Source organism: Rhipicephalus microplus, chromosome 6 (assembly GCF_043290135.1).
Source record: "Rhipicephalus microplus isolate Deutch F79 chromosome 6, USDA_Rmic, whole genome shotgun sequence".
NCBI lineage: Eukaryota > Metazoa > Arthropoda > Arachnida > Ixodida > Ixodidae > Rhipicephalus > Rhipicephalus microplus.
In genome coordinates, this window is record NC_134705.1 from 200,585,629 (window position 1) to 200,611,753 (window position 26,125).

The 26,125-nt window shown below is 46.2% G+C and overlaps 1 protein-coding gene across 3 annotated transcripts in view; it reads right to left on the reverse strand.

The window, feature by feature from the left end:
• The window catches only part of trh (PAS domain-containing protein trachealess), a 410,303-nt gene that overhangs the window by 215,851 nt on the left and 168,327 nt on the right, over nucleotides 1-26,125 (reverse strand). For all 3 annotated transcript variants that reach the window (XM_075867570.1, XM_075867569.1, XM_075867572.1), the window contains exon 4: nucleotides 15,726-15,773. In XM_075867570.1, coding sequence (XP_075723685.1) covers nucleotides 15,726-15,773 — 48 coding nt within the window. The remainder of the gene's footprint in view (nucleotides 1-15,725; nucleotides 15,774-26,125) is intronic.

Consider the following 26,125-nt stretch of genomic DNA (forward strand, 5'->3'; position numbering starts at 1 on the left):
CTAGTCGACTAAGGGAAATTCTCAAGTGACCCTGCGACTTCTCACGCAACGCTCCTTATAATAAAGCGATTTGTGAAAGAGACGAATGCAAGGGTATCGGTATTACCTAAATTCTCAGAATAGTGGACCCACATCGTGCTGAAACAATGACACACAGCTCCGGCCATCTTAATGCTGCCTACTCGAGAGCGCTGCGCTGCGATTGTTCGCGACCCTCTTATGCTCCACGTACCGTTCCACAACACACACCGGACCACAACAATACATGAACATGCCTATTTCTGATAGATGCATTGCTCACATCAGCAGAAAAAGGAGTGTTTCCTGCTTTCGTTATTTGTGTGCACTTAGCATGAATGAAAGCAATGCGTGTGTGAACACGTATATAACCAAGGGAGGGAGGGACGGCAGTGATTCAGAAAGGCAAGAAGGTTAACGAGAAAAGCTTCTGGTTGGCTACCTTCCGCTGGAGGATTACAGAAATGGATCGGACAGATGAGAGAGAAAACCGAAGGCGGAGAAGACCCGACGCATATAAGGTATACCGGGTCGAAGCAGTACAGTGGAATCCGCCCATGGAGAAAGTAATCGAAAAACGGTAACTGAAATCGAAACAAACATGTTCCACGTGAATTGAAAGGGAACTGCACTGCTGTACTCGTAACTCAATGTGCACTATTTCGGAACACGAAGACCCTAGACGAATTTGCAAGAGATAACTGTAAATGAAACGCACAGACAAACTTTATACAGACAGACAGACAGACAGACAGACAGACAGACAGACAGACAGACAGACAGACAGACAGACAGACAGACAGACAGACAGACAGACAGACAGACAGACAGACAGACAGACAGACAGACAGACAGACAGATAGATAGATAGATAGATAGATAGATAGATAGATAGATAGATAGATAGATAGATAGATAGATAGATAGATAGATAGATAGATAGATAGATAGATAGATAGATAGATAGATAGATAGATAGATAGATAGATAGATAGATAGATAGATAGATAGATAGATAGATAGATAGATAGATAGATAGATAGATAGATAGATAGATAGATAGATAGATAGATAGATAGATTAACCGATCAATATATAGTAGTTGAACCTGTCAACCGGCACTTAATGCGCACCAGTATATCGGAGAAAGGTATACAGCCGAATCCCGTGGTCTTGCCTTTTATGCTGTCCGCGTGGCACGTAAACACACCGGCCACATCCCCCCCGCACGCGGCAAAGCCTGCAGTCAATGAGCCGCTATAAAAGGAGCCGCACACGGTCACGCATAACCGAACAGCTCAGCGTCTCTTCATCCCAGGAGATGCGAAGATCCCGTTAACGTGCACATGAGCCCGGGTGCCCGGTTTTTACAGCCCGCATCCCGGCCGGTCAATCCCAACCCTTTCCCATTATAGCCCGCCGGAGCAGCGTTTTTACGTTCCATTACTTCCCCCTTGTACGCTGTCTTGCGTCGACGCGGCCAGGTGCAGGGTTTTTATAGGTTCTCTGTCGGCTACCGTCCCGAACCCTTTACCTGGGCTGCAGATTCGACTGTTGTACCTCTTCTTTGCCAAAACACTGTTACGTTGTGCTGCGTGGTGTGTGCCATTGTTGCTGCATTACGCGCTACACCCATACGTCTGGACCTACGCATATAGTTTTGTTCGCTCTCGTCAGCAACAATGTACACCATGTTTTGATTGCATCCATCCGTTTATATCTGCTCGCAGCAGTACTATTCAGCAAGTTCGCGAAATCTATGAGGCTTACTGAATCAATTCGTAGCATAAGGTGAGTGTGTCACCTTCACTGGCTTTCGCATGCCAAGGAAAATTGTTATCTGAAGCGACATTGCAGGTATCTGTGGTAGCATATAACTGCATGCAAATACAGTTAAGTGCAAGGTCACCTGCATCTCTTTGTATGTTCTGCGCATGTGTGTTTATTGTGATCCATTTGTGTCAGCAAACGTTAAGTTGATATTTAGCGTCCGTCCTGCCTACACATCTCTTCCTGTGTCCACTGCTTTTCGCTGTTGAGACGTAAAAGTTCTGTATTTCTGTTTAAGTATCTGGACTTGTGATACAATTCTTTCTCACTTGCAATTGCTTATTCTCCAGCTGGGTACTCATTTGGGCTGATAAGCTCGTGATTTCCACTAGAAAACAGCGCTGAATAGACACTGCAGGGCAAAGAAGGTCTGCGCCTTTTTTTTGCACTTTTTTTTTCCTGAAGGTTTGTGTACTTAGTTAGTCCCGTATTTTTATCGTTGTATTCCACTGCTTATTCTCATATTGTGGTGCTATTCCCATCACTTCCCCTTTGTCAGGTTCGACTCCCTTCCATTCTATGCCTGGCGCTATTTCACATCAGTGTACCTCCCGAACTAACGATTCCCCGCGTTCGTGCATGCCATACCATCGCGAACCGTGTAGCTCTGGGTTGCTGGTTCGAATCTTGCTGTGTTATCCACATTCTTGCGCTTCTCGCTCGCCCTGCTCCTACACGTGGAAGCTATAGAGTATCGACGAAGACGCTTGAGTTCAGCGCTTCATCGTTCTGCTCTTTCCGTAGTTTTTCTAGTGATTCTTGTCTCCCGTGCCCCGGTTATTTCGATTGCCACGGAAGCTACGCGTTCCTCGTTTGTTTCTTATTTCTTTATTCACTGGCTTCCGTATCGGCTCATCAGTACGTTTTTTTTATTATTTTTCTTTCGAGATGTTCCCTGCTGTGGCAGCTGCCTATTTATGGGCCACTTTGCGGGAACGAGGTGCAGGCCAGGAGAAAGGCCTTAGCGGTGCGTAACTAGGGGCCGGAAAAGAGAGAGAGAGGGGGGGGGGGTCTCGGCCGATCGCCGCGGCCGCACGCCACCTAGTGTATATACACCGAAGAACGATGCGAGTGACTCTCGGAGAGCACAGATCAGCATCGCTGCATTATTCACGCGACTATAAAACCTGGCCCGACGAGCAGCCCTTCGGGACGACCGCGGGAGTGTAATCGAAAAAAAAAGAAAAACAGGAAAACCAAGAGAGATAGAAAAAAATGTTGAAAACGGAGAGGAGCCCAGCGGAAGAAACGCTCTTCTTCTTCGACCAATACCTTATACATGACCCTCAGGGCCTGCGGGGGAGGACTTAATCCCATCACAGCCAGAGGTGAAATTGTTGATGTACAAGCCATTTCTCCCTCTCGCGCAATGAGTTTGAATCTTTTGCGGAAAGTTAGACGGAGACTGCGGAGGACGCCGATACTATAGCGAGGGCAGGAAACGTTGATGTGATTGACTCGGAGTTTCTTACGTTGATGACCACGGAGAAGTAACAGCGCTGTGTACGGGCGGTGAACTCCTTTGGATTAAAAACACGAATAAAATAACGAGAAGAAGCGGTAGTGGTAAAAAACGCAGTGGGAAATTGCCACGTGAAACTTTTATCGCATTAGGCTCAACTCCGGATGCTTGCTATGCCTACGAGGGAAGACTGGCAGTAAGGGGAACACAGAGGAAAGCAGTTTGATAGCGTAAAAGCTGCACTAGGTTTACTAAGCGGGGTGATATTAGCGTATGCCGACCCGAGCAGCCGTCCTCGATGTAAACGCGTTGCGGATTTACTCCGATCAACCTAATACTCATACCATGCGAGAAAATACCAAAGCAGTGCTGCCAGTTCCTTCTTGCGGGAGAAATCGCTTGTGCTGTGGGAATCTTTATGTGCATCGCCATCCATCTGTGCCCACTTTCCAAAACTGCTGTGTGGTGGACAGCCATTTTCTATAGAAGTGTACGGAGGAACCCACTCGTAAATGTTGGGAAATAAATATATTTATCATTACTGACAAGGCTTCCGTTGTGTTATAACCCGTATCTTCACGAAGAGACAAACTGGCCCATTGTAAAGCCTTGGGCTCCTTGGGCTAAATATATATATATATATATATATATATATTCAGCAGGAAGTTCAAGGGGTCTGGTACGTATAAAGAACACAAGCGAGTACACGTACGAAAGAGCAATACTTCTATGCCAACGTTTCAGCCGTGGCACGGCCTTCGTCAGGGAATTCCCTGACGAAGGCCGTGCCACGGCTGAAACGTTGGCATAGAAGTATTGCTCTTTCGTACGTGTACTCGCTTGTGTTCTTTATATATATATATATATATATATATATATATATATATATATATATATATATATATATATATATATATATATATATATATATATATATATATATATATATATATATATATACAATGGGGGACGCGCGAGAAGGTTATCCGAAGTATAAAGCCATGAGGATTAGAAGATCACAATGTGCTTATACTGCAAGCGTTCTCGACACACAGAACACGTGTGACGCTATTGTTCACTCGTTTGGACAGAACTTTAATTGCTGTCTGCCTAGAAAGAGATTTACATGAAGACGATCGATGTTGCTGAAAAGGGTTCAACTTAAATTGAGGACGGCGCAGCCAGCGATGCAAAGGAAAGGGATAGGTCTAACTTCAAGAGACACAGAGAGAAAGCAGAGTGGATCAAGAAACAAACTGGTGTTAAAGATATTACGCATAGTTGAAACCAAGAAGAGGAAACGTCAATGGGCCGCGCACGCATGGCATGTAGGCAGAATAACCGCTGGGCATTGAAAATACCTGGTCGGATTTCAAGAGAAGACAAATGCGTGAGAGGGAGACAGAAAATTAGGTGGGCAGATGGGATTAAGAACTTTTGCCGGTGTAACGTGGCAGCAGAAAGAACAGGATAAGGGGATTGGCGGAACATGAGAGAGAACTTCCTTTCTGTTGCTGAATTTATTGCTAGGTGTCTTCTTTTTGACGTATCGTTTTCGTTCATTGTTGTATATGCTTAATTATCTTTTTAGCTTGCTACGTCGTCAGTTTCTACATTTCTACACGTCCGTTTCTATATTGCTACATTTTTTGTTTCTTGTTATTAGAAATTGTGTAAGCGTATAGAAAATATTTGTTTCTTGAAATGTGTTTTTTTTTCTAACATTTATATGTAACATACTTATGTTAGTTACACTATTGTGCAAACTTTGTGTACGCTTTTATGCTGCCGCACTGTTGGAGCAGTGTATGGGTGGCAAGGCCTTAGTCAGGCAGACAATGTTTTGCCTTTTGCCTTGCCATCCAAAACTGACTCTGTGTTTGAAATAAATCACTTATTATTATTAACATGGCTGCGTATGTAACTTTCGTTCGTATGAAGTTCGAATACGCATCGTCCATTTGGAGCCGTCTCCAAACATATCTGATTAATCTGTTGGAATCCATTCTGAATGGGGCTGTCCGGTTTACCACGTCCAATTACAATCACTCATAAAATATCACGTGCATTAAGCGGTGTCTTTAGACTTGCGGAATCTAGCTGACAGACGTATGTTTTCTTTTCCTCACTTGCATGGCTCTCTCGTACTTTTTCCCACTCGCTACTGTTGGCTATTTAATTCCCAAAGCCTCCAACGTCCTTTCGTTAGGACCTTTGCATTAAACAATTCATTTCTTTCTGTCGCCATCAAGTAATGAAATAAATTACCGGAAGCCATCGTCTCAAAGCGGGACTCGTACGCACTCAAACAGCTACCAACAGCTCACTTAAACTTGGAGCCCCATTAAAACTCCTCCTAAGTCATTGTATTCCATGCTCTTGTATGTGTAAATTTTGTGCGCACATGTTTTTATATTTGCATATTTTTTAAGTCTGTTCTCAAATTCTGCAAAAGTATTGCTCGTGTATTTGTACTATTTTGTTATTGTCATTGTTTTTCCTGTATTCTCGTCCCTTGCGTAATGTTCTCGTCCCTTACGTAATGCCCCTAGGGGCCCTCAAGGGTCAGATAGTTGATAATGATGAGAAGGAGGACTTTGCCCTGCAGTTGGCGTGCTCAGGCTGGTGACGATGATGATGATGATATTACAGCGGATAGCCAAACTTCAGCCAACACGTAGCCATCATTATTCTGTACTACTAATGTGCATGCATGTTCTATGTATATCAGTAGTACAGACTAATCTTCTATGTTTTATGTTCTAGCATATATGAGATTGAAATCACTCAGAATGCAGACACACCTCCTTAACAAATTGTCGGTGCAGGAGGCCCAGGAAGACGATGTCTCCGCAAACAAAAAGAGAGATACAGAGACAGAAGCGGGGAATGCATCGGCTTAAGACGACTTCAAGGCGAAATTCATTCGGTGTGGATATACCACCATGCCCTTTTTATCACGTGAACGGTACTTTTTAAACACATTTAATTTACGTGACCTGCGCAAATACGAAGGGAGCGGTCAGCTATAGCGCGGTCACGTGACATTTTTTTGCTTCACTCACGCCGGCTTTTCTTTGAAGGTAAATATTACCGCGAGGCATATTAAGCTTTCGCCATAACAGCACGACAGCAAAGCTCCGCAGAAGCACCTGGAAGGAAGAAAAACTAAACAAAAAGAAAGATAAGACTAACAATACTATGTGGAGTTTCACGTCCCAAAACCACGACACGATTACCTGCAGATGACGCCGCAGTGGAGAGATCTGGAAATTTTCACTATCTGGTGATTTTTATTGTGGGCTGACATCGTACATTAAAAGACATCGCGGCCAAGACGTCAGAAGTATACCATCTGCTGATTCAAAAAGATGACCAGGATCAAAACCGTGACCTCCGCGTCAGCAGCAAAACATTACTGTAGCTACCGACCATCCATGGCGGACAAGAGATAAGCCGAAGACGTTAACCCGATACATGTCCGGTTGGCAATGGGAAATCGAAAAAGGAAAATATAGATGTAGGAAGGAAGAGAGGGAGGCTTCGGGGAATCCACCCGCGCCGCCTATGCGTATGCTCCACTGACACGGCCTCACAGGCAAGCGGCCCCGCTGTATAATCCCCGGTCATTCGTTAAGCACGTTCACCATCTCACGGTCGGGTGATGGTATAGTTCCGTCTCGCATGACGCAAAGAAAAAACACGTCCACGCTGTCTAACGTTGAACGCCGGTTGGGACGAGTCAATACTGCTCCGGCTCGACTCCGAAAGCAGCCATAACGCGTGCTCGGCACGTGCAAGTTTGGAGTGCGCGCGTTCGCCGGCACTTGGATCCCTGGATTGGCTCGATAGTGACAACGCTGGCGGCCAAGGCGGGGAGAGGCGCGAAGGTGGCTTCGCGCTGCGATAGTTGGGTGCAGCGAACGCGAAGGCATGGACAGTCGTCAGGGCAAACATATTATATGTGCCATTACAAAAGGCGCAAACAAAAGGAACGCCAAATAAATCCAACTAAAAAGGCCAATATATCTGCCATTCATGGCGGCAGAGCGTAATTATGAAATGGATTGGCCCTACACTCTTAATTAGGTCATAGTTAAATGCTCGGCATACCCAGAAAACTAGACGAAAAATGTCCGGTTTCCTGGCTGTATACCTAGCATGGGACCTGATTAAGAGTGCATGGCGAAATACCAAATCAGTTTATACCGTTAAACTGGTTCTTTAAGATTATGCATTCAATAATTTGCACGACAAGCGTTTCCTTGCTTTAATAGGAAAACCAGAATAAAGTTAGAGAAATTCAGTCTGAGACTTCAAATTACTCTCTCGCGTTTAGGCTATCGTGGGCTGGAAAAGCACTCGATACTTGAAATATGTTGGTGAAAGCAGGTGAAAGTCGCCATTATCGCATTCACCATTGCCACCAAAGGAGCTGCTGTACTTCCAAGTGACAGCCGCGCACCCTGCGCGTGAAAGTGCATCGCCGGTTTCCCCCGGAATAAGTTTTGCTGAAAGCGGGGCCTCACGTGCGGATCTCTCTAGGTGTGCCGTCGACGTTGCTCCGTCCAACTAAGGTCTTTCCAACTCGTCTGGCTATTTTAAAATACAGCATATACCCGTAGTCTACCAGTTATGGTGCTCGAGTGCTGAAACACAGGTCTCATGAAAACGTGAAAACAATAACCGACATAAAAGGATCAAAACAAACAATCATCACACATGCACAAGGTGACAAAACTAGCTAAGAACCTTAAGTGACTCAGTACACGTGAACATGACGCAATCTAATTACAAAGAACGAGCTTTATAACCTCTCCAGGAAGTGTGTGCCAACCTATAGACTCCCGCCTTCTCCCGTCTTTACACCCAAATCGTGACGCTGCAGGAGTGTGTTCACGTGACGTCACGATGAGATAAGCCCTTCGATTGGTTGATATACGAGAGATATAAGTTGAGAACTCTCCCCTATAGCCCTGCTTTGCCATGCAATCACGCGGCCGTTCTGCCTTGTCTCGCATGGCTATCACGATAGACTGAGTTCACCTCGTTTTATATGTTGGCGCCAGCGCTAGCGCAGATATCAGCGTGTTATCGGAAAGCGAAATATCCTGACTGGTTCAAGGCATAGTGCTGACACTCCACATGTTTTATGAATAAATAAGTGGCGAGGAAGAGAGTGTGCTGGGGAGAAAAGCAGTAAAGGTATAGAATGAAATTGCTGTCCCGAATTCGAACTCAGAGAGATTGAGGGGCCCTTTAGGTTTTTTTTTTTTTAGCAACTTTTGTCACCTTGCGCATGCTTGATGCTCGTTAGTTTTAATGTTCTCACATATAACCGCTTTGTTTCTAAATAAAATTTTACTTTCGAGCCAACGCTGTGGTCCATAGCTCCTCGGCTCGTCCACATTTTCTTTCGCGCTGTTTATTCATTCAAGATGCAAAGCTGGCAGTGCGATGAACGGAACTATCAGGAAAGTATAAGCATGCAACGTCCTACTTTGAAAGTGTTTTCAGCTTGTGAAGAAGCGTGCTCCCTGTTAACAACGAGAACAAAAAAAAAATCTAGGCGCACAGGAGCTAACGCTGACAGTGCGGTGAAGAAGGCAACGACATAGGGAAAACCGGGATCGGAGGTGGACACGTGCAGAAGCCATCATGCAAATCAGGGAACCCGCGCCGGCATTCTCGAGAGCACGTGACGCGCGGCGCGTTTGAATAATAAACGTGTGCGCGCGCACCGCCAGAGAGCGCTCCGGCGAGAATGCGCCACTCGAACGCGCTTCGAGTTTGGAGGAGAAAACTAGTGCAGGGAGCGCAATGGGATTATATCGCGCGCGCTGCTCCGTTCGGGAACAGCATATGTACTACGCCGAAAGGGGGGTGAAAACACCGAGCCACATAAAGAAAGAAAAATGTACTTTGCCACTACGCGTGCCGTTCGAAAAGGCATCACTTCGAGTGGGAGACCAGACGAAAAAAAAAAAATACTCAGATCAGAAAGGGAGAACAAACACTGTCTTATATATATTCGCTGTTAGGAGAACGGGGGGATAGATAGCAATGATATAATTCTAGCGGCGCATCTCTCGGCCACCTCGCGGCGCCAGGATATAAGCGGGAGTGCGGGGAGGAGAAAGCGACCGACAAAGCAATCACGCGCCACATCGGAATCATCGCGCTAATGCATCGACTAGTGCGGACGTGATTCGCAAGCGACTACTGGGTTTCGCAGGCCGTGCGGTACGGTGCCGTATTGCAGCGTCGTATGGACGGCGGTACAAGCAGGGGATTGCGACGTTGCCGGAGAAAGGGGAGGGGGTGCACGCCGTTAGTCCACGCGTGATCCGCTACGTGTCTCTTTGCCTCGTCGTCGTAGTCGCTGTCTGGGTTGCTCGTCCCTACCCCGTGTGGCTTGCACTGGCGCGTGTTTTCGCCTAAAGTTTCCAAGTGCGTCGCCTCGACGGTTGCCGGCAATTTCCACGCAAAACACGGGGAAAGGCGAAAAAAAAAAAAAAAGAGATCCGAAATACCCGCACCTCGAGAACAGTTGAATCTTGATAGATCGAAGTAGATGAAATCGTCAATTTACTTCGTTGTATCAAAACTTCGTTAATTTGAAATTTTACATCTTCTGCAACGTATATTTCTTCAAATACTTATAATATGGCATCACAAGGTATCTAGTTTTAATAACTCAAAAAAAAAAATTGTGGAACATGAGATCCGACGACCGCAACTACTAGACGCTGCACGGGTTAGGTTGACAACGACCACCGTTCACGCATGAAACGCAGTGCACCATGACGCGTCTGCAAAAATAAGTGCGACTCGGCCATACGGCCCCTGGACGAAGCATAACTTTCCATTTATTGGGTCGGTCTTTTTCTGGGCCAGCACTGAACGTTCGAAATATTGAAATCACCCATGAACACACTTCGTTATATTGAGGTTCAAAGTATACATGACGTTCGATAGTCACGAAGTTGTGAAAGGCGAAATACTTCGTTATGTAGAGAATTTCGTTGTATTTACATGCGTTACTTCGAGGTTCAACTACTTTCACGAAGCGTTTTTCTCTCCTTGTTGTTCCCCTTCTCTACATTTTACATCTTTCCGTAAAGATGAGCAGAAAAACTTTTTTCAATACTTCAGGTGGCGAGGCCTTAGTATACTTAACTTGGCCCATCTCAAACATAGCTTGGTTACAGTACAACAGAGACAAGGACAAAAGGAAAAACTTGCAGCACGGCGCTGACTCTCTACTGATGCTTTATCGAAGAACTCTGAATTGGTACACATATGTTTCAAGTCCTTGTGCAGTAACGTTGCGCTGTAACCAGGTTAAAGATAATCTTTACCACATGGCCCAACTTACAGTTTTGATAGTTTCGTATTCTCTCCTCACACGCAACAGCCCCGGTTGAACAAGCGTTTGAAACTCGCGACTAGGAATTGACTCAACGCGAGTGGTGTTCACACACCAGTCATCTCGAAAGCTTTAACCGCAGTCAGGTCAAATGATTTACACAAGACCTGCAGTGGTAGCACAGGAATCGGTAGGAACATATACTTACAACTACCTCATTGTCACTCTTAGGGGCTCGTAAATTCAAAGAAAACAAGGCCTTATCAATGTCGAAGCGATGTATTGAAGTTTACAATCCAAGAATAGTTGAAAAATAGAATTCGCTTTGGAAAGAGATACCCGCCTAAAAACAATTACCCTATAACTCCTTGACAGGTAACTTTACGCGATTCTGATAGATAATACCCCCAGTGTGTTGTTTTACGCAAAGTTCAAAATATGGTCTTCGTTTGTATGCACACCAATAATAATAATAATAATAATAATAATAATAATAATAATAATAATAATAATAATAATAATAATAATAATATGTCAAAAACTATGTTAAGATAGTGCAGAGCTGAGACAAAAGCAACGACAGTGGACTATTAAAAACATTAGGATCATGAAACTTGACATTACAGAGTCTTTGTATCTGTGAATAGTAAGGTGTTGTAAAAAGTTGGCATGTACATGGAATGGTCGATTACATTTGGTTAAGTTACGCGGAATTCGAAAATTTACACAACTGAGAAGTAAAGGGCAGGGTATACCATGTCGTAAACTAATTTGTAAAGAAATAAACAAGTCCGCGCGATTTCGTCGGCACTGAAGTGATGGCAATGATAATAATATGGCAGTGTTGGAACGAGATCCAGAGTCATCTGTAGCGATAGGATGATTGTAACAGTTTATGATTTTTTTTCTGGACTAGCTCAATGGTGTCACTGCCAGATTTAGCAATGGCATTATAAATCACAGATGCATATTCAAGTTTAGGAAGACATATTGCGGTGTACAACTTGTGCAATGCTGCAGAAATGAATTATCGAGAGATTCTACAGACGCAGCCGAGAGAACGAAGGCCATGCTTGGCAGCACGTTTAGTGTGAGCAGAAAAAATTAGCATGCTATAAAAAAGAACACCAAGATCATTGAATTCATAAACCTTACTTAAGGACATGGTATTGGCAGAGTGCGAAAATAGCACGACGGGTGTTTTGCGAGATATGCTCATGAATTTGGTTTTAGAGTTATTCAGACAGAGGTTATTGTTATCGCACCATTCGGAGAAAAAGCACAAATCTGACTGCAGAATGCGACAGTAGGTAACAGAATGAATTTCCTTAAATATCTTGATGTCATCAGCATACAAGAGAAAAAAAAGAATAATGAATAGCAAAAGAAACATCGTTAATTTTATATTAAAAATAAGAGTGCGTCTAATACTGACCCTTAAAGGACTTGACTAGTCACTTTGTACAAGGAAGATGTTCGGCGATTGACGGTAACATAACATAATCTATTAAAGCAGATAGCTGTACGGGAGATTTACAACAGATGAGTCAACATAAAGTTCACAAGTTTAAACAAAAACAGTAGGTGGCTGACTACGTCAAAAGCAATTGCTTAGGTCACAGTAGACTACGTCAACCTGTCCTTTCTGAGAAATAGCCGGGGAGATTGGCGTCATGAGACTAGCAATATTTGCGGTAGTTGAGCGGCCAGGGAGAAAGCCATGTTGATTAATAAATTATTCCCGTTATAACGTGCAATAGTTGTGAAGAGCCAGCTCAAAGATCTTTGATGTGGCACGAAGTAAAGAAATCCAGCGATAATTAGAAAGCAGCAGCAGCAGCAACAACAACAACAACAACAACAACAACAACAACAACAACAACAATAATAATAATAATAATAATAATAATAATAATAATAATAATAATAATAATAATAATAATAATAATAATCATAATAGTGTAATGAGATGTTTTATTCCTAAGTATCGAACGCGTTCTCCTGCTCTTTTATGGTGATGTTTGTGCATTCGCCATAAGGAAGTTAGATGCTGCTGTTTGTGACGCTCCATTTCTCAAGTTTACATTTGTAATGATTCCCTTGCCATAATACTCTACCCGGGCGCTGTGGGTATTTGCAATAGATAACTTATAAGCAAACAGTTTGTTCATTTAAGGGTGCACCATGTAGCCGCGACCATTAGGTTAACACACACTACGACAAGAGCACGTACGCATACAGACAATTTAACGTTAGACATGGTTGCTGCTGCTGTCTGGGACTGCTAAACGAATGTTCTCGCATTTTCGCATGCCGTGACGCGCATTGATAATGTAGTGCAACGTCGAATGCTCCAACACAAACGTCTTCATGCGAGTGCGTTAACTGTCGCATTATTAGTTTAAGTGTTAACGACATACAAGATGTCTAGGTTAACATCTCAGTATGGAGGGACAGAAACAGATAGGTAAAATAGCCATATACACATGACCGGCACATTTGTGGTGTCGAAAGACAGCGCGAGGCGAGGCCGGCACGGTGCAAGCGTCCGTGATGCAATCTCGTCGAGTTTCGCAATCCCTGGCCTTCATCTCGCCTGCTCCTCGTCGGCGGCAGTGCTGCTCGCAATCCACTGCCAGGGTCAAGGAAAAAAGAACGACGACGACGACGACGAGATGGTACCGCACCAAGGTCGAGCAAAACGCTTATTTTGTCCCCATTTCTGTTTTTTTTTTCCTCGCCGTCATTTCTCGCTTTCTGTTTTCTTCGTTAAAGTTCTCAGCTATCCGAAACGGAGCAGTCGGCTGGCGGCACGGAGACACCGAGCGGCCGGTCTGGCCGTTCGATACCTTGAACGGGTGGACAAGGGTAACACGAAACTTATTCAGCAATGATAAATGGTTCTACGTTAAGCAAGGCGCTCCGCGAAAGAAGCTTGGACGAGAACAGGAAAAAGAAGGACGAAGGATGGCAAGATTGTAACAGGATTTCAATCCTTCTGCTAATCGAACGAATCGATTTGTCAGATTTATTGTATCCTCAAAGACTCAAGGCATTACGGAGAGGGTGGTAAACAAAATATTGTACATCAATTCGGCGGTAATATATTAGAAGATTGTAATACTGTAGCCTAATAAAACAACGCACTAACAATAGCAGTACGCACGGTGTAGTTAGGCAATACTTTGTCAAACGAGTGCAAGTGCCAACATGAAGAACATAGTCATTGTTGCATATACAATTCTAGCTAATTGGTTCTTAACCACTTTGAGAATAGGTTAGTGTTTCTTATTCACAGTTGACATAGTCCACTTGCAGATTACATGTGCACGGGAGAGCATTTCTTGTCATAAATTAAGGGCCGGCTATGGACCACAGCGCAGTGGGGTAGCCGAGGGGTAGCACACCAGGCCCATGCCCTTCCCCCTCTCTCCTTCAGTTTTGCCATGGCACATGGAGCACAAAGCGACACTTCACTAAATGTGGCCTCACCCCCAGACCAAGGCGATGCACCCCCCCCCCCCCCAAAAAAAAATAACAAAATCTGCCTACGCCCCTGCTACAGGATGGCCTGTTGAAAGTGAAAGAAAACAGCAATACAGTTTCGAAAGAGTTCAACAACAACGACATTCCTTGCGTATTGTTCTCTACGGCAACGCGACCAGGAATCGAAGACGTGACTTCGTGATGGAAAGATAGCGGAGCGTACACACACTGCAATGAGCGGATTGTGTTAGGGCCCGCATGAGCGTCATATAGTACTATCACAGATGGCAGATGAGGACATAATATGAAATAAATTACGCTGCTTAAACATTTTCTATTTTCATAAATGTGATTTACTTAATTAAAGCTGACCATTAGCACTTACATGGCATTATTATTTTTTTCTAAAAGAAACAAAATTGCCTTGAATTCACTCTAGGAAAAGTTCGTCACTAAATCATAGTTCATTGCCACTTCAGTTATAAACGCTGGAATACCAAAAATCTTTGTTGAGCTTCCATCATTGAGGTATGGCACTCGTATTACCTTTTGTTTCTAATTTATTTCTTTTAATGCTTAGTCAATTTTTCCTTTTTCTAAAATCTATGCAACAAAGGAAGCAGACATAATGTATTTTAGTGAAAGATATTGAGAATTTCATGAATATTTTTCATAAATTTATTCGCTCGAGCAATAATTCTTATCATTAATACAAGGCCACAAAAGTGATTGATCACATTAGTAATTAAAGCAAGAAGTAATTTAATTATTGTAACTTCATTCCACTCAAGCATGAAGACAACAGCAATGCGAACTCGTTCAACGAGGATGATAATGGAACATTCTGGGCATCCTCTATAATTTGGAATTCTCAGTTAAAGAACTCATCGATTCAATCTTCCATCTTCGCCTGAAATTCTGTCGTATAGGACAACGCTCTTAGAAATTAATATCAGCGCAAATAAGTTTATGCAAGACGACAGACTGAAACTGTCATAAAACCCACACTTCTTTTAATAAAAAAAAGCAACAACACGATGCCCATTTCTCGTATAATTAAACATAAATGAAGGAGCTGTTCTTTATAGGTGACGGCTACCTTTTTCCACTTGGTTTTGCTTAATGGAAATAAGAAATGTAACAAAAAGAGCATATATGCACATACTTTGTGCATTTGGTAAGTTCTAAAGTTCTCGTTTTAGCAGGGCACACATACGGTCGCAGTGCGCTCTTTCAATCAAGTACGCTTCATATTGATCACAAGTGTTACTGCCTTGACAAACAACAACATCAAAGCATTTTTACAGTTTTGTGATTTATCCGTAATGGCCACGAGCATAATATTCACCCTGGGTCCACCAAGTTAAGTTTTTGTTCGAGTCACTGTTTATGTGTGGCGTTTGGTATACAGTCGATCAACACGTGATAGACCCCACGTGTGGAACAACCTCATTAGATCACACGAATACAAAGTCAGCATTCGCAAAACGTCTCTTCAGCAAGTGGCGCCCGTGCTTGACCTTTGTCACCTGCAAGATAAATAAACAAAATAGGACTGACCGTGATTGGACGACCGCGGCTCCTGTTCCATCGTCACCGCCAGCCTTCCTGCAAGGAAAAAGACAAAGGTGAATAGATTATATTTGAGCGTTTTAGTGACTGCGATATGGTCATTCACAGCATTCAAAGATGGGTGTAATGGATCTGCAGACAAAAACAAGCCTGGGGAGGTGACAATATTTCCATGCGCGCTCATTCTTATTTTTTATGTGATGGAGTTTTACCCACGAGAACTGTGACCGCTGCTCGTCGCAGACCACTCCGCAGTAATTAGAAACTTCATGATTATCTCTGACTCTTCTGCTATAGATTACGCGGAGGACACGAGTTTACATTAGAGCTATCGCAAGCCCCTGTGATCGCGCCGTAAGGTCCGACAAAGTATACCAAAGCCGACGCATCTAACAGACGAGCACAATGCCGACGGCCGACGAATGTCATCGTCGCTACCACATACATGCGTCAGCGAGCCTAAACCGCACGCCCCACAGTACGGCCTGGACTGGTTTGGCTGATGACAGCCATTCATCAAGCATTGGACGTTGTTCACGACATAATACATCGGTACGCTTGGATACAGTATGTCCGCATGCACCTGCAGTATCTCGGCAACAGAATCCAGAGCTATGCGGCACTGGTTTCAATCAAACCATTTCCGGACACCAGCACTGTGGAGCTTTTCGGTTAAGCTTGGTGACGACTGTACATCGTGAGTTTCCTGTACTTTTAGTTTTCCTTTACTGGGACCTAGTTCGTTCAATAAGAGAGTTTCATCCTGAACAGTGCGACTGCCGCCTTCTTCCCCATCACGACCAGACGGCAATATATACATGCAGGCAACAACTGAAAGTGTAACTAGAATAACGGGTGTTGAAGTAACTCGCACTGCCGCTGGCTATCCTGCCACAGCTTCTTCAATGCTGCGTGCTCATGTGTCAAGTTGGGCGCTTCGCTCGAACCAGGACTCTCATTCCGCCAGGCAAAAGAACCTTATAGTCCGATCCAGCGGAAGCTCGTTTCAGAAGTTACGGAAAGCTTATGATATTGCTTTTAGCTGGACAGCGTAATGAACACCTCGCCCTAGACCAATAGGTATGATTAAACTTCGTTGCATCAAAAAGGAATGGCGCTAATCTCAAAAATCTGCTTTAGTGCGATAGCACTATACTAAACACAAGAACGTACGAGAATGGGCTATTATAGCTGGTACATAATTGACAAAGCAATTCTTTGCATGGGTATCTTAACAAGTGCCTTTGCCACCAGAAACACCTCGTCTTCGGCAAAAGAACAAAGAAATAATGGATGTAATATTAGAATATCCAGCATATATATATATACCATTCACCTGCAAGAGGATCTGATCCTCGCAACGGGGAACTGAACCTGCGACCTTCTAGCTTATACTAACCGTATAAAATCACTGCCGGTTTGCAGTGCTTGTAAGTGTTCCACAGGCAACAGGAAGTGCGAAGCATTCGCAAGCGAGAAGCTGGCAGGGGCAAAATAAATAAACATACAGCACACGAAGACGCAGCCCAGCGAGGCACAAACTTTCCGCAGGGCTCTGACTGCAGAAATAGAGCCGGCCATGCAGCTAGCCGGTGGTCTGCTGTTGTATGAAAGTTTTTGTGCTGCTCGGGCATGAGTAAACGCATGAGACAACTTCGCGCTATTTTTCCGAGCATTGAAATGACGTCCTGCACTATTAAATATCTTGCAAGTGCGGAGGGGCCCCAGGCTGTCGTACGCTGTCGTCGTCACTTGGGGTAACGCAGGAAAAATCACAAATAGCACTGCCATGTACCCCACACTGGGCGCTCACTCGTGCCATAGAGATGCCTTCTTTCTCCTGTTCAGGGAGCACCTTGATCGTGATATGTGGGCAACACTTTAGGGGCCTTATAAAGCTATGTTTTACGCTGTCGTCAGTGAAAGATCAGGAAAAGAGGAAGCAAGCGAGAAATAGAAAGACAGAGACAGAAACAAAATCGTGAAGACAAATGGAAATGAATAGAAATAAGCAGATGGAAAAGGCAGTAAAAACAAGAAAACAGAAAAGGAAAAAAGAGGCAGAAAGAAAGTGAAAAGCGAAGAAAAACAAAAATTTTTAGCCAGCGCCGCACTTCCGTCACGCTTGATACAACTATAGGACAAAACTGCTTAATTTTTTTTTAGTTTCTGCTGTTTGCCACGGCTTTTTTGCGTTTCCCGGCTTACACGTTTATCTCTTATGGTGCCTATAAAAAATATTCAGTGGAGTTTTACTTAGTCTGCGTGAAACTTTACGCCCCAAACAAGAAAGTCCAGCGAGACGTCCCACGTCATTATGTATAACCACGCAGCTCGAGCAGGCCCAGCGGTGAAGGCAAACTAAGAAGTCACGTTTCACTCCTGTTCCAGTTCTCGCTACGTGGCGCACCAGTTTCGTTTAAACGCGCGTCACAGGCCCACCGCTGCACACACGCGCGCGGAGAAGGTGACACCAAACTTCCGGCTCGTATGGACCGCTGAGTGCCAAGACCACCTCGGCAATACACACGCGGTTTATCATTATCGTGTCCAAACAGTTTTGCTACGCTGATTCTCCTGTACCTGTTTGCAGCACGACGTAAAGGTGGCAAACTAACGATGCGGCGCTGGTGTAACTAATGGACGAACCGCCGCGCACTCTGAAGCGAATACCCGAAACCACGCCGCGCACGCACGGTATGTGCCAGCGGCGAACTTCAGACCGAGTAAAAAAAAAGAAGCCCCTTTCCCGAGCAGTCTTGTTTTCATTTGTTTTTATTCGCGCTAGCTGCCGAACAGTGTGCGCCGCAACCGAAACGACCTGTTACGCGACGTTTCATTACTCTCGTGATTGTCTGGCGCCATCACGATCGGCGCTCAGAAGGCGCGGGTTCGGAGGGGTATGTTTGAAAGAGGGGGGGGTGAAGAGTGCAATGGCCGGCTCTCGTGAGCGTTTCGCCTGCTGCACGGCAGCCTTTAAGCGTGCACGAACGCACGCTTACCGCGGCGAACTAACGAAACATAAAACCGCGCACACTCGCACACGGGAGAAACAACGGAACGAACGAACGTAAAAGCGTTCAGAACGTGCGAGCATTCGCGCAACGCACGTACGACACGAACTGAGCGCGCTGCCGCGGGCCCCAAACGCTATGTGAGCCGTCGTAATACGCCGTCGCCCCTGTAGACAGGAAAATATGGGGAAAGGGGATGCAGCGATCACGACCTCTGGACGCACGCACTCTTCGGCGCCTCGCGCGAAATGCACCGCTTATATCCCCCTCAGCGGCTTCGGTTAACACGCGCTGTTGGCTCTCTTCGCTACTATGCAGTCGTGCAAGCCAGAGAAGTGCGAGAACCAGCGGAGCGAAGCAAAGCGAACGCGCTGAGTCGATATTGCTACCGTATACGGGACGGCTTTTGCGCGCGGTGCCGTGGTAACCTTGTGGCCAATGAGGCAAAAGAAACAAACAAGTGGAGAGAGAAGTCGAACCCGTTTGACCGTGCCGAATGTGCTATTTTTTATTCTTCTTTATTTACTGCTCAGAGCTTTAATCGTAGCGTGCACGCAGCCAAACAGGAGTACAGAACTTCATCGTCGTTGAATAAGCACTGCCGAGCACGTGAAAAGTGGTTGACTACAATCGCACAATGTTACAATGTATGTCTCAACAGTAACCTTGGCAGAACTCCGGGTGGCGTTGGCACAACCTCGGGTGGGTATGCGGCACCGAGAGCAGACATGTGCCAAGCAGTTTCCAGCAAAGGCAGACCATGGGCGATGAGTGATGTGAGGATGAGGAGTAGGGGAAATTGTGAAGCAAAAAATAGCCATGTTCGGTGTTCTGTAAAACGAACACTCCGTAGCCCGTTCCGAAACAATTAGATTGACGCTAGCGTCGCGTATCTTTGAGCTCTGTTGCCGAGATATTACAAAAACATGCCGAGGTATCATCTCTGCAAACAGCGCCTTGCGCGTCGTGGCTGGGGCATCGTGCAGTCAAAGTAATCCAGGTCATGCATCGGAGCACTCGTGTTAAGCTTGCTGACGATTTGACAGTATCGAGTGCAAAACGATCAATCTGACAGTATCGGGTGCGAAACGATACTGTCACATCTGTTTAGAATGGCTGACAGTCATGTTTGGTGGTTTATGATACTAAGTGTTGAATTGCGCAAACAAGTCACGAAATGAAAGAAGAGACGAAGGCGCAAAGAGCGCTGTCTGTGCCATCGTCTCTTCTTGTTAGCGCAATTCAACGCTTAGTGAAATGAGGGTATAAGCTGAGAGGGTAAGAGCATAACACAGTCTTGCGTTCTACAACATATCAAGGAGGTGGCAAAGGTTGAGGAGGAAGAAAAAATAAGGACATCATCTCCACTGTTTCGTCAATTTTGCCACCACTAGTACGTAGCTGCCCCAATTTTCTTCACTACGAAATAACGGTTAAGATGGAAGGAAAATCAAGATCTGTACGCACTTTCTACGTTGCACATATATTGCGATGAAAAAAATTCGTAAACACAGGTTGTGTGTTCAAGCCGACGTTTTGACGAGTAGGCTTGTCTTCTTCAAGGCTAGAACTTGCCGCGAATAAGGCAAGTTTCAGGCAAGAAACAAGACAAGACAAGTGTCGCGATGAGTATGCCTATTTAACTAAATAATCAGCACATGTCTGACAACCATTTCACCTGCGAAATCTAAATATAACCAACTTGGCAGCACAGAATCCCTGTTGCGACTAAGTTGGCAATTTAAACGCGCATGTGTACATCAAGACTTCGGAAGCACAGCGATGGAAATTTGGCTGCGCAGAAATGACTTACAGGAACGCGAGGGGCTATCTTCTAACCCACGTTGTACTGGACAAATCTAAAAAGAAGCATTGTTTTTAGAACACACTATGACTGTTCTTAATTCTCGTTTTCTACGCGCGGAGTTCAAATGAGAAACATTGATTGATTTATTGATATGAGGGGTTTAACGTCCCAAAATTACCATATGATTATGAGAGACGCCGTAGTGAAATGCTCCGGAAATTTTGACCACCTGGCGTTTTTTAACGTCCACCCAAATCTGAGCACACGGGCCTACAACGTTTCCTCCTCCATCAGAAATGCAGCCGCCGCAGCCGGGATTCGATCCAGCGACCTGCGGGTACGCAGCCGAGTACCTTATAGCCACTAGACCACCACGGCGGGGCTCAAATAGGAAACAACCTGGATGGATCGCGTCATGCATTGCCTTATGAAGCGTTCGTTGAGCAACTATCTAGTCAGAGCTCCTTATTTGTTTCGTATAATCTAGTGCGTGTTCCTTCGTTGTTTGTATTCGTATCTGTACCCACTCCTGCCATGTCTCGAAATAGGGGGCAGCCGTATTTGTAAACAAATATAAACAAATCAGTGTAGCGTATACACCCTTCGTTCTGCACGCAACTACACACATTGCGCGAGCCGGTATACACTGCACGTATGACGGAGAATGGAAGCAGCAGAAACAGCATTAAGATCAACGCGCCGTTTCAGAACACCTGTGGCCGCGAGCAGAACGTGTCGGCGAAATTTCTATAGCAGAACGCCATGCAGCGCAGAGCGCGCTTCTCGTTACACGCACGGATCGCCGTATTGAACTCGCGCCGCCACTCGAACGAGGCTCGCACGCGTGATCGAGACGAAAATGCGGGAGCTGCCAAATAGGCGAGGGGGCTACGGTTCACCCCGAAGCCAACGAGGCCGCACGTCTCAGGCTCTACCAACTCGCACGAAGCGAGAACGTTGCATAAACTATATGGCCACGATATTCGAGACTGCTCTGAATAACCCGTAGGTGATAAATCATTACGTGATATCAAACACAATTTGACCAGTCCTGCAGTTCTCGCATCATATATATACATTCCCGGCAACGTGCATTTATCATCGTTATGCTTCTTCGTTATAAAGTTGGAATTATACTATGCGCATAATAAATATGTCGAGTATTCTATAGCATCTCGGGCGGACGTGCACTGCAGCCGAGATCAAAGGGTTTTGCATCATTATTCATACCAATCATGGGCTCGGAGGCGCTATTTGAAGCCGTGCACATTTACCTGAAGACACCCCGCTACGTTGGTTCCTGATAGAAACAATGTCGCGTAGATAGGTACAGGTAGATAGATACTTCGTCTAACCTTGAACTAAGACCATGACGCTAACAAATTCATAAAGAAAGAAAGAAAGAAAGAAAAAAAGAAAGAAAAAAGAAAGAAAGAAAGAAAGAAAGAAAGAAAGAAAGAAAGAAAGAAAGAAAGAAAGAAAGAAAGAAAGAAAGAAAGAAAGAAAGAAAGAAAGAAAGAAAGAAAGAGGCACTGTGAAAGGCGTACCGCGGCGGCGCAAGAAGGACGCATGTTTTATCAGGACGAAAAATGCTACACGGGACAGGTCGCCAAGTCTCGCGCCGGGCGCATTCCCACCGCGGGAGCGGACATCTTGTTCCGGCTGCGCTTTTTGTTGCAGGCGGCGAGATTTATAGGGCCGCATCTCACTTTGACGGTTGCCGCCGAGAGTCATGCGTCGGATCTGGCGACACGCTGGCTGCGCACACCGAAAAATACTTGCTCTAGACTCGCTGGAAATCGCCAGCCGACGGTTTGTCTCCAAGGGCGGTTCTTTTACCGAAAGGCGTACAAAGGGTATTCCATCGCCTTTTGAAGCGTTAGCTACACTGGCCTCGCTGAGCCAATTTCGCGTGGCACTGGTCTGCGCGTGCGCAATGATACTCCGCCGCCGCCGCCGTACGCGGCTCGCCGCCGGTGTGCGCGCAATTCGATGCGCTGCGCAGACGATCAGTGGTGTCACGCACCGGAGCCGGCACCTCCCTCGCACTCGGCCGCGGCCGCGCGCGACTCGCCGCCGCCGGTGTGCGCTTTCCAGAGGAGTGCCGTCATAGCCGTGGTAGACATATGGACGCCGACGCGCGCGCCTTCCCTGTGCAGTCGCCATCTGACACTGCGCTGGAGCCGCTTCATAGCGCCTCTGACTGGCGTTTGCCACTGTGGTATAGCCATGGAGAAGGAGAGTGCAAATGCTGCTCAACGGTGCAGTAGAGCGGAGAAGCTTAACTCATCGGATCCCGAAGTAGTTGCCCGGCAAAATAAATATACATGTGCCACATAATACGTATACCGTGTGTGTGTCATTGGAACAGCTGTAAGCATGTTTTAAACGCGGAGCAGTTTGAAGGACCACCCTTTAGTCGTCCCGTGTTGGCGTCACGCTAATTCCCACGTTTGATCAAATATGTCAAGCTGGCTGTGAAGTTTAGAACGTCAGCGTCACCGAACGGCTATTCCATCTGTCTAAGCCAGCGAAGTTTTCGCCTGGGTGGAACAGTGGCTGCGATGCTCAGCGGCTGGCCGAAAGGTCACGGGTTCGATGCCAGCTGCGGCGGTCGCTTTGCGATGAAAAAAGTGAAGACCTGTTCACTGTGCGATATTCATGCACTTAATAAAAACACAAGAAGGTCGAAATTTCCGGAGCCCTCCAATGCAGCGTCCCTCGTAATCACGTCGTCGTTTTGGGACATGGATGAACTTGTAATGATGGCAATGAGTACTTCGCCTCATAGTTATCGCTTTTAAGTGCGGTAGAAGGCCGAGCTGTCGTGTGTCGAAATGGGCTGTCGTCGTCGCTTGTCGTAACGCTTCGTGTCGCATACTAAACGTGCGCTCACGCCAAGGGAATGTCTTCGTCGTCAGCATGTTCGTGCGGCGAAGACGACGAGGACGCCTGCTGCTCGACTCTCCAAAACACGACACACACCATATATATATATATATATATATATATATATATATATATATATATATATATATATATATATATATATATATATATATATATATATATATATATATATATATATATTGCTACGTGCCAGTGCATGGAGCTGAAGAAGACGAAGCAGATAGACTGGCACGAGCTAATCTGTGTGGCTGGCGCTGCTCGCCTAACCGTCTGTAAATACATCGGTGACTACCCCTCTGAGTCAGTCTCCTTCCCGTAACATATTTGGTGGAGTTGTGCGATCCCCGTCCTCGCCACGGAACTCCGAAGCGGACGCTCACTCGCGGCTTCCAACATGACCACCCAAGAATCGGCTACATCCTCTCCGGTCGCTCCCCCTTCTGCCCGACCTGTCAACCCAGCGCCCGCAACAACATTCGTGACGCTTCCCGCGCTCAAAGACCCCGGCGTGTTCTCGGGCAGCGAGGGTTCCGACGTCGACCAGTGGCTACGCCTCTACGAACGCGTCAGCGCCACTTACAGGTGGGATCCCACTCTTATGCTGGCAAACGTCATCTTTTATCTCGACGGAACACCTCGTGTTTGGTTTGATAACCACGAGCATGACATAACAAGCTGGGACAGCTTCAAGGCAAAGATCCGTGAGCTTTTTGGCAACATCTCTGGTCGTCGTGAAGCTGCGAAAAATGAGTTGTCGACTCGCGCACAATCTTCCACGGAGCCCTACATCGGTTATATTCAGGCTGTTCTTTCACTATGCCGCCAAGCTGACGAAAATATGTCTGAACCTGAAAAAGTTGCCCATATCCTAAAGGGTATCGCCGACGATGCGTTCAACTTGTTGGTATTCAATAATGTGTCGTCTGTTGATGCCATCATTCAAGAATGCCGCCGGTTCCAACAAGCTAAAAGCAGACGCATCTCCCATCAGTTCCAGCGCCTCCCGAACACCACTGCGACGTCCTCATGTCTCGACACATATCATCCACCAGACAACTGTGACAACTTGACGCGAATCGTCAGGCGGGAGCTTGAAGCCGCTGCTCCAGCTAAGGTGGGAACAACGTCCCCTGACCCCTCTCCGCCAATTACGTTGCCTCTCATTCAAGCAGTCGTCCGGCAGGAAATCGCCAGCTTGGGAATTCACTCTATCTCACCGCCTACCCGCACCGACTACCAGCCCCGATACACGCCTGCACGTCCCTTCCCGACCGGCTCTCCCTCAACGTTCCGTAATCCGTCCGCATGGCGAACACACGATGACAAGCCGATATGCTTCTCGTGTCACAGAATCGGGCACATTTCTCGCCATTGCAGAAGTCGCTGGGGTCCTCCTGCACAACCGTCCTCTCGTCCCTTATATGCACGTCCTGCCTATCGCCATGAGACCAACCGCGACCATTTTGCCCAGGAACCTGCTTCTGAACGCCGCTACTCCCGCTCTCCATCCCCCCAACGTCGCCAGTCTCGTTCTCCACAGCCCCACCGACCATCTTCCCCCGCCTTCCCACGAGGTTCTCCGACGGAAAACTAAGCGTTGCAGCCCCCGGAGGTGGCGCTGCATCGCTCGGACTGACCGAAAATCCTCTTTTGACGATACCGACAAAACGGAACCTCATAGACGTACAAGTAGACGGCCTACATGTCACTGCTCTTGTCGACACCGGCGCCCAACTTTCCGTGATGACGAGTGATTTTCGCCGCAAGCTCAAGAAGGTTCTCACACCTGCGACCACCCAGTTCGTCCGTGTTGCGGATGGTGGCATAGCATCTATCGTTGGAATGTGCTCCGCTCGTGTGAGCATTGCGGATCGACACACAGTTGTTCTCTTCACCGTCCTTGATAAATGCCCCCACGACGTAATCTTAGGCCTCGACTTCCTATCCGCGCATTCTGCCCTCATAGACTGTTCGACCAGTACGCTCCGTCTACACTTGCCCGCAACAGAACCTCTTACACAACGGCCGAGTCGCCTCTGCACAACGGGACACGCGCGCCTCCCTCCACAGACACTGACCTACATAGAGCTCGTCTCAATACCACCAGTTCCCGACGGTGACTATGTTCTGACCCCTATCACCGATGTTCTCATAAGCCGTGGCATTACATTACCGCACACCATTCTGTCCGTCGCAGGAAATTCTACGTGCCTCCCAGTTGTCAAATTTAGCTTGACACCTCAAGTTTTGCCGCAAGGGATCTCTTTAGCGTTGCTCTGCACCTTAGAAGACAATGCGGTAGATGTTTTCGCGATGGCCGCCCCTTCTGAACCCCACGCTCAACATCAGTCTGCCACTTGCTCCGACAGCGCTATTACTTCGATGATCGCTTCCAACTTAACACCGCAGCAGACTAATGAGCTCCACCGGGTTCTGCTGTCCTACATCGACGTATTTGACATCAGCGGCTGTCCGTTGGGGAAAGCTACACTGTAAACAAAAGTTAGCCGAAATGGGAGTTTCTCCAGCACATGAGCCCACAAAACTCCCCTGCCCCAATTATTTACTTCCTGGTAGGGAGTGAACTCGGCACATGTCATCGTAAAACGCCCCCTCCTTAATCACAGAGTTTATGAACGACATGACCTTGTTAAACT